The sequence below is a fragment of the Nelumbo lutea genome, chromosome 3 (assembly GCF_056320005.1).
Source record: "Nelumbo lutea isolate HS-2025 chromosome 3, American lotus-T2T, whole genome shotgun sequence".
Classification (NCBI taxonomy): domain Eukaryota; kingdom Viridiplantae; phylum Streptophyta; class Magnoliopsida; order Proteales; family Nelumbonaceae; genus Nelumbo; species Nelumbo lutea.
In genome coordinates this window covers 91,290,001-91,303,873 of record NC_142686.1, presented here as the reverse complement: position 1 = coordinate 91,303,873, position 13,873 = coordinate 91,290,001, and the positions used below count along the sequence as shown (strand labels likewise).

The 13,873-nt window shown below is 37.4% G+C and overlaps 1 protein-coding gene and 1 pseudogene across 1 annotated transcript; one reads left to right on the top strand and one right to left on the bottom strand.

Annotated features, from left to right (window-relative positions):
* Nucleotides 1–659: 659 nt before the first annotated feature.
* LOC148866843 (ADP/ATP translocase 1, mitochondrial-like) lies at nt 660–2,999 on the bottom strand. The gene is made up of 3 exons (XM_088978404.1): nt 1,868–2,999; nt 1,347–1,715; nt 660–1,194 (listed from the first exon to the last, which is right to left on the bottom strand). The coding sequence occupies exons 1-3, from the start codon at nt 2,084–2,086 to the stop codon at nt 1,057–1,059; spliced, it is 726 nt and encodes a 241-aa protein (XP_088834530.1). The 5' UTR covers nt 2,087–2,999; the 3' UTR covers nt 660–1,056.
* A 9,469-nt stretch (nt 3,000–12,468) lies between these two features.
* Nucleotides 12,469–13,725, top strand: LOC148866842 (cytochrome P450 71A1 pseudogene; annotated as a pseudogene).
* Nucleotides 13,726–13,873: the final 148 nt, after the last annotated feature.

Genomic DNA, 13,873 nt, shown 5'->3' with positions numbered 1-13,873 from the left:
TATATGAATTCATGTACAATTTTACATCCATCCATATGATGAAACCGGTCTCCAAATACTGTTGTGACTTTCAAGGGGAATCATTGAAACTTCCAAAATTTGAGAGAGAGAGAGAGAAACCTGCTAAAAGAAAGCTGGTTTTTCTTTTTGCAGTGTCCTTATTTTCCAAAATGGGGAAAATCTTGTTCAAGCAATGATTTTTCTTTTTGGAAAGCTAAGGTTGCCATAGGTAAATACATTGGGGGGGGGGGTGCCTGGTTCAATAGTCTATTGTTTTTCAGGTTATGACCTGCTAAAAGAAAGCTGCTTGCTACTTGCAAACTTGGGAAACAGTATTCATGTTTAGAGAGAGAAGAAAGGAACACCAGTAAAAGATAAATTGCAAAGAATAGATGGCCAATAAGAAGAATAATAAATAGAAGAAGGGGGACTGATAACTAATTAGACATCAATAGCATATTATAGAGAGAGACCATTTTCTTCTCTACTGATAACTAATTAGATATCCTTCTTCTATTTAATTTTTCTTTCAGTTTCAACAGTTGTTATGCTTTTCTCATGGAGGGGATCATTATTTTGACCCATCCTTTCCTGCAAATGCAGTCCGGTTTGTGTGTCTTGACATCCAGAAGAACAAAAAAGTTACTGGAGTAAATAAGTAGATGAAAGGCCACTTGTCATTAGGTTTTATACGATTACCATTTGGAACTATACAAGACAGATGGAATCCTGTAGGTGAGAACACACAGAGGGCAGGACAGAGGGAGAATGGCGATGATTGGCTGGTCAGTGGGGTTGGGGGGTTCACCATGGTCCATGGCCTGACTACTACTACAGACAGACTACTTCAATTCAATTCCCACAGATTAGATAGCAAAGAGACGCGTTGAGGCTCTGTGCTTCCTGCTGACTGCAGGGCTTACCTTACGTTGCTGTAAAATGTGAAGAGCTCATTTCCCCTTCCTAGCTCATATATAGGATTAATTTAATAATTCTAGATCTCTGAGTGCTGATACTAATAACACAGAGAAACTTTGCACCTTCATTCTTAATAATCTAAGAAAATGCATTTAATGAGCTCTTGTATTTAACTGCTTCTCCTGAGGTCATCATCATCCTTCTACGGACAGTATCAATTGGGTAAGATGCCAACCCAACACCTATTGTAATCCCCCATCCCAATAGGAAACTAACCTGCAATGAGTAATGTGTGTTATTTCCAATAGGAAATTAAAAGAGTAAATGATCAATAAAATGCCCTTAACAGAAATCGGGAAAATTTTTGTTCTTTAGAAAAAGAGAGAAATGAATAATGTGTGTTATTTCCATTTCATATTTTTACTAACCTGCAATGAACCAGTCAACACCACTGGTTTAAGAGAATAAATTCCAAAATAGAGTCCACGATATACAATAATCCCAACACATGAGATGTTAAATCCATGGTAGAGCCCAGCAACCCCATCAGATTTGATGGTTTTACTGTACACATCAATCAATCCATTGAACTGCCTTGCACCACCCTTCTTCGTACCTTTGGCATCATTAGCCAGACGTGTTCGAGCAGAATCAAGGGAATAGACAAACAGAAGAGATGAAGCACCAGCTGCACCTCCTGATGCCAGGTTCCTAGCAAACCATTTCCAGTAGCCATCTCTGTCTTTCTTAAAGTTGAACATTCTCTTGAAGTAATCCTTGAAAGCAAAGTTCAAGGCCTGGTGCAAATTTTACAGGTCTAAGATTTTGATGAAAAACTACAGCTAAATAATGCACAAATAAAAGAAATAAAAAATCTGGATTCAACTCTTTGTGAGCTATCCAGATTAATTATGAAGTGATCTATCAAACATCAACTTGATGAACTTACCTGTGTGGGAAAGTATCTAAGGACATGGGCAGTATTGCTTCTCCATAAAGAAATGAATCCTTCATCCTTGATTGTTCTTCCAAAACAGTCAGTGATACCCTTGTAGGGTTCAGACAGCCGACCAGCCTTGATCATCTCATCGTGGTTCTGTATTAAGAGCTTCACACGCTCAATTGGAGCAGCTGCTGTTTTGGAAACAGCAGCAGAAACTCCTCCCATGAGAAATCAATAACAAATCCACCAGATCCTTTCTCTGATGGTGCTTGCACAAAAACAGGGCTATTCTTAAATGAAAAATCTGAATGAGAATCAGATCCATTTTCTGCACAGTTGGTATTCTGATTACTGGAGTGTGAAGTATTATCCTTTGGTGTACACTCCAATGGTTTAGATAGTGTTTTCAGGACTTCTAGAGCAGCTTTGATTTGGGATGAATCAGAGGAAACCCTCTGGACATGGCTCAAATGTCTGAACAAGATTAGAGGCAAAATTGGAATTGGAATTACCCTGACCAGGCTGGTCAGAAAGAGAGCATTTCAGTGTGGCTCTGGAAAAAACAGAAGTTACACTGAGTTTAACTTTGCAGTCTGTTGCAGGGCACAGGTTATCATCACTAGATAGGCGTTCACAGATACATTGGTTGCAGAAAACTTGGCTGCAGATGGTATCAACAGCATCTTCAGGTGGATCATTGCAAATGCCACAAATTTCTTAGGCTTCCAAACAATTCAAAAGATCCAGCTTCTTCTCCCTAGGAAGTTTCTTTGCAGTCTCTATAGAGGAACTCCAAACAGAATTAGAATCATAATCCTTGACAAGAAGAGGGTGATCACAGGCTTGTCGCAGACACAAGAGCATCAATAAAATATTAACATAATTCTCTTTGACTGTGCCTGCAGTTGCATAAACCTTGAATTTTGCACGCGAATCTCTGCATAGTTTATTTCAGACAATCTATTTGCAATCACAAAAGCAACTACTGCACAATCTCTGCACTGCTACACTGCCTTTTTTCAAAACTTATCTTATTTTTTAAATCTCCTATGATTGTATCTTTTGCACTCAACTGTGATTTCAAAAGGAAAACCTCTTTGTCTTTCTCATTTCTTTCTTGCTGCTGTGTTTCGGTTATAGCAAATATTGCACCTCTTAAAGACCTGAGTTTTGATGATCAGATCTATTATATTATGTCTTAAAAAAGTATGATATTTTTATGGGCTTAGCTCAATCTTCAAATACTGTGGCTGCCTTGGGATAATCTGATTCTTGTATTGATCAGTGATATTTATCTACATCATGGAATGTTTCAGCTTCAACCTGTCTCCATCTCTTTCATTACTCTATGTTCTCTCTCTCCCTCTCTCTTAATTTGCTACTCTTGGGATAATCTGATTCTTGTATTGATTCTTGTAGTTATGGACATTACACAACCGTAGTTAAAAAGTTAAATTTATAGCAACGGATAACTTAAAAACCATAGCTACAAATGCTTATGTAATTATTTAAGTTAGGCTTTAGCCACAGGCATAAACCATAGCTATAGGTTAGTTGTAGCTACGGATGCAGTTAGCCGTAGCTATTGCCTATAGCCACTGCCACTGTAGCTACCGTTTCTTGACCGTAGCCCGTCCGTAATTATAAACCTATAGCTACAGTTTTTCGCATTTATAACTACGGTTTAATAAAATACAAATTAAGGTTGTGTTTTGTACCTTTCTATTTCTTCCTTTAAATGTTTGGGGCTGATCAATACAAAATGGTGAGGGACATTTTTTCCACGTGAGTGTTCCAGGGCATGCTTTCTTTTGGGTAAACGGCAATTATCAATCCTATTGCAATTTTTATAGCTAAAGTCACTCATAATGTGTGACAATGTATATTTTTGAGTAACTTGTATTGATCAGCTCAAAACGTTTGAGGTAAAAATGGCAATATTGCACACACATGAGAAAGACTAGGGTTCAATTTTTCTAAGATAAGATCGATCGGCTGATGCAATAAAATTTTTGGACGCAAATTGATGAGACTATAAGGTCAGGCTGATGGAATTATCAATTTGAAACATTAGCTTTGACCAATCAAAACCCTCCCCCACAATCACAGTTGCATACACATGAGAAAGACTAGGCTTAGGCTCACGCATGGTGATATTTTGTTTATAAGGAGGCAAAGCCTAGCCCGGCCTAGCCTAGCCCATGAATAGGTCTAACTATGGCATCTACATCCTTTTGGTTATATACTTATATTGGTGTTAGACAAATAACAAAAAACGCTAATATTATGTAAGGGTTTTCACAGGTCAGTTCAATTCAACTCCAAGTTGTTTGGCCAATTGAATTGACCTAGTTGGGTTGGGTCGATTTAAAAGATTTAAATTTAAATTTAAGGAATTGTGATAGTATTATTAAAGAAGTAAATTTAAGAAAAAAAATTAAAATCTATAATATAAAATATATTTTGGTATTTACAATATAAAATGCTTTAAACTAGGAAATATGAAAAATTTTTCACTTTCCCATATTAGAAAAATATAAATTTAAAATATAAATATTAGGGCAAATTTCTTAAACTACCCCTATTGTTTAGTTAATTAATTAACCATACCCTTTTAATTATTGTCTTACACTACCCCTACTGTTTTTAACAATTGACTAACTCTACCCCTAATGTTAGCATTCATTAATGTTCCATCAAAATCCATATACACATAACACCACATTACATTACGCATTTTAAAACACAATATTACCCTCTTCATCTTTTCCCCTCAATTTTCTGGCAATACAGTGCCCCATACACATAACACCACATTACACATTTTAAAACTCAATGTTCCATCGATCTGGAACAAAGCCAAGATTTTGAAGAGGTTTCACCACCGATTTAGAGAGTAAATATGAGCAAGAAGCAAAGCCATTGACTGTACCTTTGATCTTCAGTATCCGGAGCAGCACAACTATACCTTTGGGTCACCTTCAATGGTTTCTTCAATATCCAGAGAAGCACAAATGTACCTTTGATTTGGACCATGGATCTGTTCAATCGGTCATGGATGGGAGGGTTAGAGGTAGTTGCAGCGGCAACGGTGAAGGTCTCGGTAAAATTAACAGGTAGGAAGGAGAGAGTGGAAATAAGAGAGAGACCATCGCCACTACTAGAAGTTGCAACAACAACAATGTGGTCTTAGAGTAAAACAAGGGAGGTGAGGTTGATGGGGGAAGAAGAATAAGAAGAAGAGAAGGAAGAAGAGAGAGAGAGAGAGAGAGAGAGAGAGAGAGAGAGAGAGAGAAACGAGAAGACACCAAGTTGGGTCCGAGGCTCTTCCATTGATTGGAGAAGATGAACGGAGAAGCTCTTTCATCTTCAGTAGATATGCACTCATCGAGCGGTTCAAGGCTCCTAATTGTTCAGGTTTGCAAAAGAAATGTTGGTTGCGCCAATTGGAGAAAATGAACGGAGAAGCTCTTCCGTCTTCAGCGGATTTGCGCTCATCAAGTTGGATTCCAGGATCCTAATCGTTCAGATTTGCAAAAGAGATGCTAGTTGTGCCAGTTGGAGAAGATGAACGGAGAAGCCTTTTCGTCTTCAGCAGAAACTAATTCGTTAACCAGACTAAGGGACAAAGACTCTTCACATACTCTTTCTCCTTATTTGGTGGTGGTGCTGAAGGGAGAGAAATTTTTGAAATTCGCCCACCTTATTCCTCAAGATTTGGGCATCCATACGATGGATCTCTCATCCCCTCAGTGGTATCAGAGCCAGGTTGCAAGTCTTGAACCAAATTAGATCAAATCTGAACCTTGCTAATGATGGAAGGCCTTTAGAGAGTTCATCATATGAATCTCCCTATCACATGCACTCATATTAGCTGGAGGGAATAGTAATTACGCCTTAGTTTGATCTAGGTCAAACCATAGTGGCTCCCACTGACTCTCATAAAGCCAGATTTCGATGGGCCCAAATCGGCTAGGGTTTCGCACGTAACCTCTCCATGAGGTGTGGGGCCCACCATTGAGGGAGGTCATCCAATGACCAAAAGGGACACCATGGCAATGATATGTATTTAGCCATGGGTGTGCAAGAGCCATTGTCAAAATTGCATGGACCAAGTTCTTATGGTTCATGCTCGAAGCACATCACACATACATACATCACATGCAAGGATAAATTGATCCAATCAATTAAATGTCTGTAAAGCCCATATGAAGCCCATTTTAATCCATAATACTAACCATTAATATTATCTAGGTATATGGGATGAATTAGGGTTGATCAGTTCGGCCCATGTAGCTTAATCCGCGAACTGGGCTTTAGCAGTTTTAACAACTTAAAATTAGGCCTTTACAGGTTGGGCCGAATTAAACATTTAATTTATTATCAATCCTTAGGCCCATTAGTGGGAAAAATAGGGCTGACATTCAGCCTTGATCGAACCCTAGATTCGGTCCAACCAGTTTGGACCAATCTGGTTCGAATGGGTCTAGGGTTTGATATTTAATTAAAGATTTAATTCAAGAATTAATCTGAAATTAATTATTGATAAAAGAACAGGCAAGAATCAATCAAATAGGGTTGTTCGCACAATCCGACCTGCAAAACAGAGGTTAGATCACAGGTTGCAGTTTCATAAACTGCAAATCGCAGATAACGATTCTCCCATCTACGAAATCTCCTTCTCTATGCCGCCATCTTCAATCCAAAATAAAATAAATAGAAAACCTAATTTCTATTAAAAATTACATCATATCGAATGCCTATACGTTTAGTCTATATATATATATATATATATATATATATTTTACAGGCCAAATGTAATAAAATAATCAAGAAACTACAAAATCACAAGTTCCCTATGCCAATCAAGATTCGATCTCCATGTATACGAACAACCCATGAATCAAGAAAATTATAAAGAACAATTCTAAATAATAATCAGATTTATAAAATTAATTTCAGATTAATCGTCCATTAACTGGAAACAAATTTTCTAGAAAAAACATCAAATCTGCGCAAATCGGGTAGAACACCTTTTGCCCATTTGCGCAGGTTCAAATTTGATCTAATTTGGTTCAAGACTTGCAACCTGGCTCTGATACCACTGTGGGCGAATTTCAAAAATTTCTCTCCCTTCAATTGGGAATCGCATTCCCTATTTTAGAAAAATCATATTTTTCAAGGGATCAATTTTGAACCATGAATCGAACCAGATCTGAACAAAAGCAGTAGGAGAGGATTATACCTGATATGGAGAAATAATATCTCCCAACGAAAGTGTTCACGCCCAAAGAATGATCCAAAGACTGCTCCCACTGAAGATGGCGCAGTGTAGGATGGAGCAGAATCAGTAGTGTTCTCTCCAAGAACCTAATCCTTCACAAGAAATAACAAGATGACACGTGAGCATAGCTTCTTATCAGTCCCTTCACAAAGAACTGATGTCAAGATTGAATCTTGATTTCTCCCACTGAACTGGAGGTCGAACTGGCAAGTGAGGCGGTGGAAGGAAGGAGACGGCAAGAGAGAATTTTAGCAGATGTGCTGAATTCTCTTTTTTGTGATTTTAGCTCTGAAGACAAGTGAAGGACTTGTGTTGTGTGTCTAAAGGTTCCCGCCCCTCTTCTTTTTATAGCCTTAAAGGGATTAGCTCCTAATCCCATTAGGAATTACTGATCCAAATCATATTTGGATCAAACTTCCCTTTAAGTGATAAGGGTAAACCCTTATCTTATCTGCAGATTGGATCAACCTTCTCCTAATCTCATTAGGAGGTTTCCAGATCTGAATCACATTTAGATCTAGACTCTCTGAGTGGATAGGGTTAAGACCCAATCCTATCTGCTGATCCAATCTTAGAATCCGCCCCTTATTTAACTGATTAAATTAGCCCAGTTCGAAATGGGCTTTAGGTCCATTGAGGTTGTGTGCTCACTTAACCTTCCTAACTGCTGCCCAGTTGGGCTTCCTTGTATGGTGTGGGACCCAAACATTGATCTACACATTAGGCATATGGTTTCAATCCAGCCTTTGTTACAAGGCCTGGCCGAATACACTGTTATGGGCAGTGCACCCCTGAAACCCATCACATGGGCTCTATGGGTCTAACACTTACCCTAAGTAGTCCCTGGGCCAAGCCACCTTGTAACACCCATGGACTGTAGGCAGATGCTAGATTAGCCCATCAGGTATTACCCTCAATGGTCTTACACTTAACCTCTCAACCCATAATAATCAAACACTGCCCGACAAGAGAGGACCTCTCCCTCGGCTACAAGGAACAATGTTGCACTCTCTTCTTATATGGATCCTGGGAATTAAAACATTTTGCAAATATTTTAGAAACCATAATATATATACTTTTATATCTCATATAAAATATATTTTGCAAAACAAATCTCAACAATTGAAATCGGTTGCCGGCAGTCTTGGTTTCCATCAGTGAGAGTGCATCCCCGATCATTACCTTTGTCCAACAAAGGGGCTGATCCTGTCACTATGATCACCCACTCAGATGAATTCTCAAACTGTCCCAACATACCCAGGTTTTGACCCCCGCTAAGGATCTCACTGATTGGTACATCAAAGACAGCCCAATTCGACACCTAGTGCAGTATCATAATCGAGTCTAGGGGTCGGGTGTAACTTTCAAGTTTTGCCCATTAATCTCCAAGGTCCAGGGCAATACTGGAAATCTGGTCCGGTTCAAAGATTCAATTAATCCTACACTGCATGTGCCTTGGGTCTTACCCTGGCGGCTGAGACAGGCCACCCCAACTGACTTGGTGGCACATAAGTGTCAGCCTTATCAGGATAGGTCTCCTCAGACTGACCCACTAGCTGTGAACATTCTAAACTAACACGAGTCTCATTAAATATCCAGTTTAAGGGTATTACATAGAAACACACCACATGAACATGTATCAAATATGTACTTTATTCATTTACAATAAATGTTATAATGTACATTATTCTGATTGAAGCTAATGGCATACAAAAACTGTCCAACAGGTGCTGCCATAGGGATTCTTCACTGTTCTAGAATTGTTGAAGGAATGTTAATGCTCTTCCTCCTAGACAAAAGCCATTCTCTGTACTCTCGAACAAAACTACTGTGATGTTGATGGTTTGGGAAACCCAAGTTTGGATTTTCTGCAACTAAAAATCCTTCTTCTATGTCCTCATTTCAGAACCAGTGAAACTGTACAAATTTTTGTACTCATCAATAACCGACGGTGTGGAATCGATGACCTCTTGGTGGAGCTTCTCCTAATCAGCCGTCAACTTGGAACTGAAGCCGGTTGTGCCAATGGAATCGATGAGGTTTTTTACTGTTTCAAGCATTTTGATGACCTAATATGGATTACAGTGACGATGGTAGGCATGGAACTGGGAAGGAGGTGCATTTGAAGAATGAGGGACGGGATTTAATGGAAAGATAAATCTGACTTTCCATCATTTCTATTTAGAAATTAGCAGCAATAACAATTGTCAGAAACAAATAGGGGTGATACCAAACAATATAGTTATTCAATTAGTTAAAACCATAGGAATAATTTAAGAAATTTGTCCAAAATATTAATATGTATGTATAATTAAGTCAGGTCGATTTTGATTGATTTACAAATAGCTAAACTGAAACCGACCCAACATATCCGGTTAGCATAAAAGTTAAACCGAAAAGTTGATCGGTTTGGGAAATTTCATCGATTTGATGAACAGTCTATTATTATATTCTTTAACATTTGTAAATGCCAAAATTGCCCTGCCTTTACCCTTAAACCTATCAATAAATGGCCCCCAAGACACTGTTCATCGTGTCCTTCTCTCTCTTCCTCTTTCTCACCCTTAAACCATTCTCCCTCGTTCACAACTCTTTTCTTCCTTTCGTTTGTATAAATTATATTGGAAGCTAATGAACCACCAAGAGATTCATCAGCCGCCTGCCACCATCTAGTTCACATGTTCACCTCTGCCATTGATCGTACTTCTGCTCGCTATAATTAATGCCGTTTTCATACTTCGAATTGTGCAGAGAGAAAGATGTTTGAGAGAAATCTCCTCTGCCCCCTTCATAGTCTTCTTTATGCAACGTAACAATTTCTTTTGGGTTTTGTGGGCTAGAGGAATTTGGATTGCTAATTGACAATACCAATGAGATGCTATCATTTCGTGTTGATCGTATTGACAGATTCATCACAAGTTTCACTGTTCGTACTTGTAATCAATTGCAATAGCGAATTATTCCCTCTTTTCTTTTCAGGATTTTCTAGAAATATATTTTCTTCTCTTCGTATGCAACGAGAAAAGGTTGATTTGGATTTGTATTTATACATTTCAGATTAGATTGAGAATACGAGAGTTAAACTTTTGCAACCTCTCCTTGCAAGTGGCTATTAGGATGGTCACTTGATTCGGATGGTCCATTTGATTCGAATGGTCAAACCCAGTGACCTGCAAGTAGGAGGTAAAAATGATTTGGCCTCTAAATTCATTTTTAAAACATTACATAACCTACTACCCAACCCAACCAAAGGATAAAAGCCCAATCACAACCACCCACTTTGGATTTTATTGGGCATTTAGGCTTGAGCAAGTTTCTAAAGCACAGTTTAAGAACAGTACAAATACAAATATATATAGCACAAAACCTTGTATATTCTATTTCTAAACTTTATATTTATATTTTATTCTTCCTAAACAGAGTCTAAGGTTTAATTGATATCTAACTGGCCCACCATTATTCTATGGGTCCCAAAATTTGTCATGCAAGTGGCTATTTGATAAGGTGGCAATATTTAACACGACTCAAATATGACCTGAAGTTTATGGGCTTATATTTATCTTAATCATGTACATTAAAATCATATTTTTATTCATTTAATATGATTAATAAATATGTCAATTTCAGGTTGATCCACTTGACTTGAAAATGATTTGTTTATGACCCAAAGTTTCAAGTTTTAGATCATGTATATAAATTTGAACGAAATACTATTGTGGTTGGTAAGAATGACATTGGATGGCTTTTAGTAATTTATTTAAATAATGAATAATTGAATGCTTATTTTAATATTTAAGTCTATTTATTGTTTAATTTAAATAGGTTAGTGGTGTTGATTTCTAAATAATTTAGATTATATGTATCATTTAGTATAGAGTTAAAACAAAGGGTTCGACTATGACATAGAAAATATATGATATGGGAAAAATAACTGACTAATAAACTGAAATCATAAACGTGATAGCAAATAAGGTATTATTTATCAAAATTCACGTATTGTATTGCATTACCCGTCTAATAAACAAGTTGTGTTCATATTTAAAATTTTAACGCAATTAATTATTATATCTTATGAACTCATATATTGGAATACCCCTACTTCACCATGATATAAACATGACATGTTACCAACCCCTACCAGTGGGTAAGGTCTTTGATTAGTTGCAGTTGCTTGATTTTAATCTTTTTTTAAACACTATTACATAGTTTAACATATTTACCAATAAATTAACAAACCAGAAAGATAAATAAATAAGTGTAAGAGTTCTAATAGATTTAATATATCTTGATGCTTTGAACCTTGATCAAATTATATGGTACTTTATCAATTTATTTTAATGCTTTTCCTCTTTTATTCTATAAGTTTCCATTCATTATTATTTGATGAAATTCTCAGCCATGCGATATGCATAAGCAATTTACGTGCCCCACTGGACAATACTGCATATGAATACAATTATAGTCTAATCCAGCCTGCTGGACCATTTTCATATTATAATCAGTGCTTACGGCTCACATGTATTATTTCTATTTATTCTATTTTAATATTATCACTTTTGCTAAGGCTGTATTTGGTTGTAATGCAATTTTATTTGTACTAGTACAAAAGTATAGGAGTACAAATGAAAAACAAAATGCAAATTCTGATTTAATTTTGTGTTGGATTTTACTTAATTTTGTTTCATGTCTTAATTTACTTCATTTGTACTGCAACCAAATAAAATAAGCTAAACTTTGAAACAAAAATAAGTGAGAAGTTGCATTCAAATCATTTGCACCGTCATAATTTTGCATCAATGCAAATTTATTTGGGTTGCAATCAAACACAGCCTAGATGTTAATGAAGCGGTACACCCAAAATAGCTAGCTAGGGGGCTGAACATGACTTTTTCAAATTGCCAAGTGGGAGACAAGTCGACAATCCGATTAACTACATTAATCAAATCATCTTTTTTTCTATAAGTATATATTATTCTTTGTTAAACACAATTCAGTGTATTAACAATTTAAACATTAGGAAATTAATAAAAGCAAAATATATAAAAAAAAATGACAGCACAATTACTCATTTACAATTGTGGCCAGGGACTTAGCAAGAGAACAAAATGAACTAGCAAGAGAACAAAAATGACAGCACAATAGACTAGATCTCTTATTGATTGGCCAGGCCAGATTGGGCCATAATGAAGATTTTTTTATGCTTTAATTTTAGACTATAATTAATTACCACACACACAAGAGAGAGAGAGAGAGAGTTTGGTTTCTCCCTATAAACATATGGTCATTTTGTAAGTAGCTAGTCGTCCATCATTATATGCATGCAATGGCAGTGCTACATGCAATACTGCTTCAACTATTGCAACAACAACAAGGGCTTCTCCTTTTAGTCTTTCTTTTCGTTTCATTCCTATTTCTGTTTATAGCCAGTAGAGCTCCCTTAAACAAACCCAATTTGTCACCGTCTCCATCAAATCTTCCAATTGTTGGAAACTTTCACCAACTAGGAACACTCCCCCATCGCTCTCTTGCAGCTCTGTCCCAGAAGTATGGACCCCTCATGCTCTTACACTTAGGCAGTTTTCCCACTCTTGTGGTCTCCTCTGCAAATATGGCTAGAGAGATTATAAAGATCCAAGATCTCGTCTTCTCAAATAGGTTTGCAACTACAGAAACAAATGCATTCTCCTATGGATGTACTGACATTGGTTTTTCACCCTATAGTGAGTACTGGAGAGAGGTGAGAAAGATTTGTTTCATCAAGCTCTTGACCAGAAAGAGAGTGGAGTCATTCAAGTTTGTAAGGGAAGAAAAAGTAGCCACTATGATGGATGAGATAAGTCGCTCCTGCCAATTGGGCATCCCAGTTGATGCACACTATGGCCTATAGTTTAGTATCTTCAGTAACCATAGGCAGGAACTATGGAGAAAAGGATGGCAATAGAAGATTAGGGAATTTGGTGAAGGAGATGCTGGTCATAATGGGAGCTTTTAGCATGCAAGATTTCTTCCCATTCTTGGGATGGATTGATACACTCACTAGGTTTCGTGGGAAGATAAAGAAGATTTGGAAAGAGTTGGATGCCATCCTTGATCAGATAATCCAACAACATCTCAATTCCAAAAGAAATGATGGTGAGGTAGATGAACAGGATTTTGTGGATACTTTACTGCAAGCTCAAAAAGATCTAAGTCTCAGTAGAGACAATGTAAAAGCACTCACCTTGGTATCTCTCTCTCTCTAGTAGTGCCTCATTACAATTATTGCGTACCAAGTACTTTATTTTTCCCTCATTTTTTCTCATTTTCTCATTTGAAGGACAGGTTTATTGCTGGAATTGATACATCAACTGTTACTTTGGATTGGGCTATGGCAGAGCTTGCAAAAAAAACCAATGTCATGAAGAAAGCCCAAGAAGAGGTATGAAGAGTGGTTGGTAAAAAATCCAAGGTTGAAGAAGATGACATTAGTCGGATGGACTACTTACACTGTATCATAAAGGAGACTCTGAGATTACATCCACCTTGTCCTTTTTTTATTCCAAGAGAGACCATTACAGCTACTACCATTGATGGTTACTGATGAGGGGTGATTTGGTCTGACCTAGTAAGTAAAGATCACGTGGACATGACCTGCCAGCGGGAGGACAACTCGGCAAGGGGAGTCTAGTCAGTAGTTTGGGAGCTCGGGTATTCGGGCACCTCGGCACAAAGACACCTCGGCACCAAAG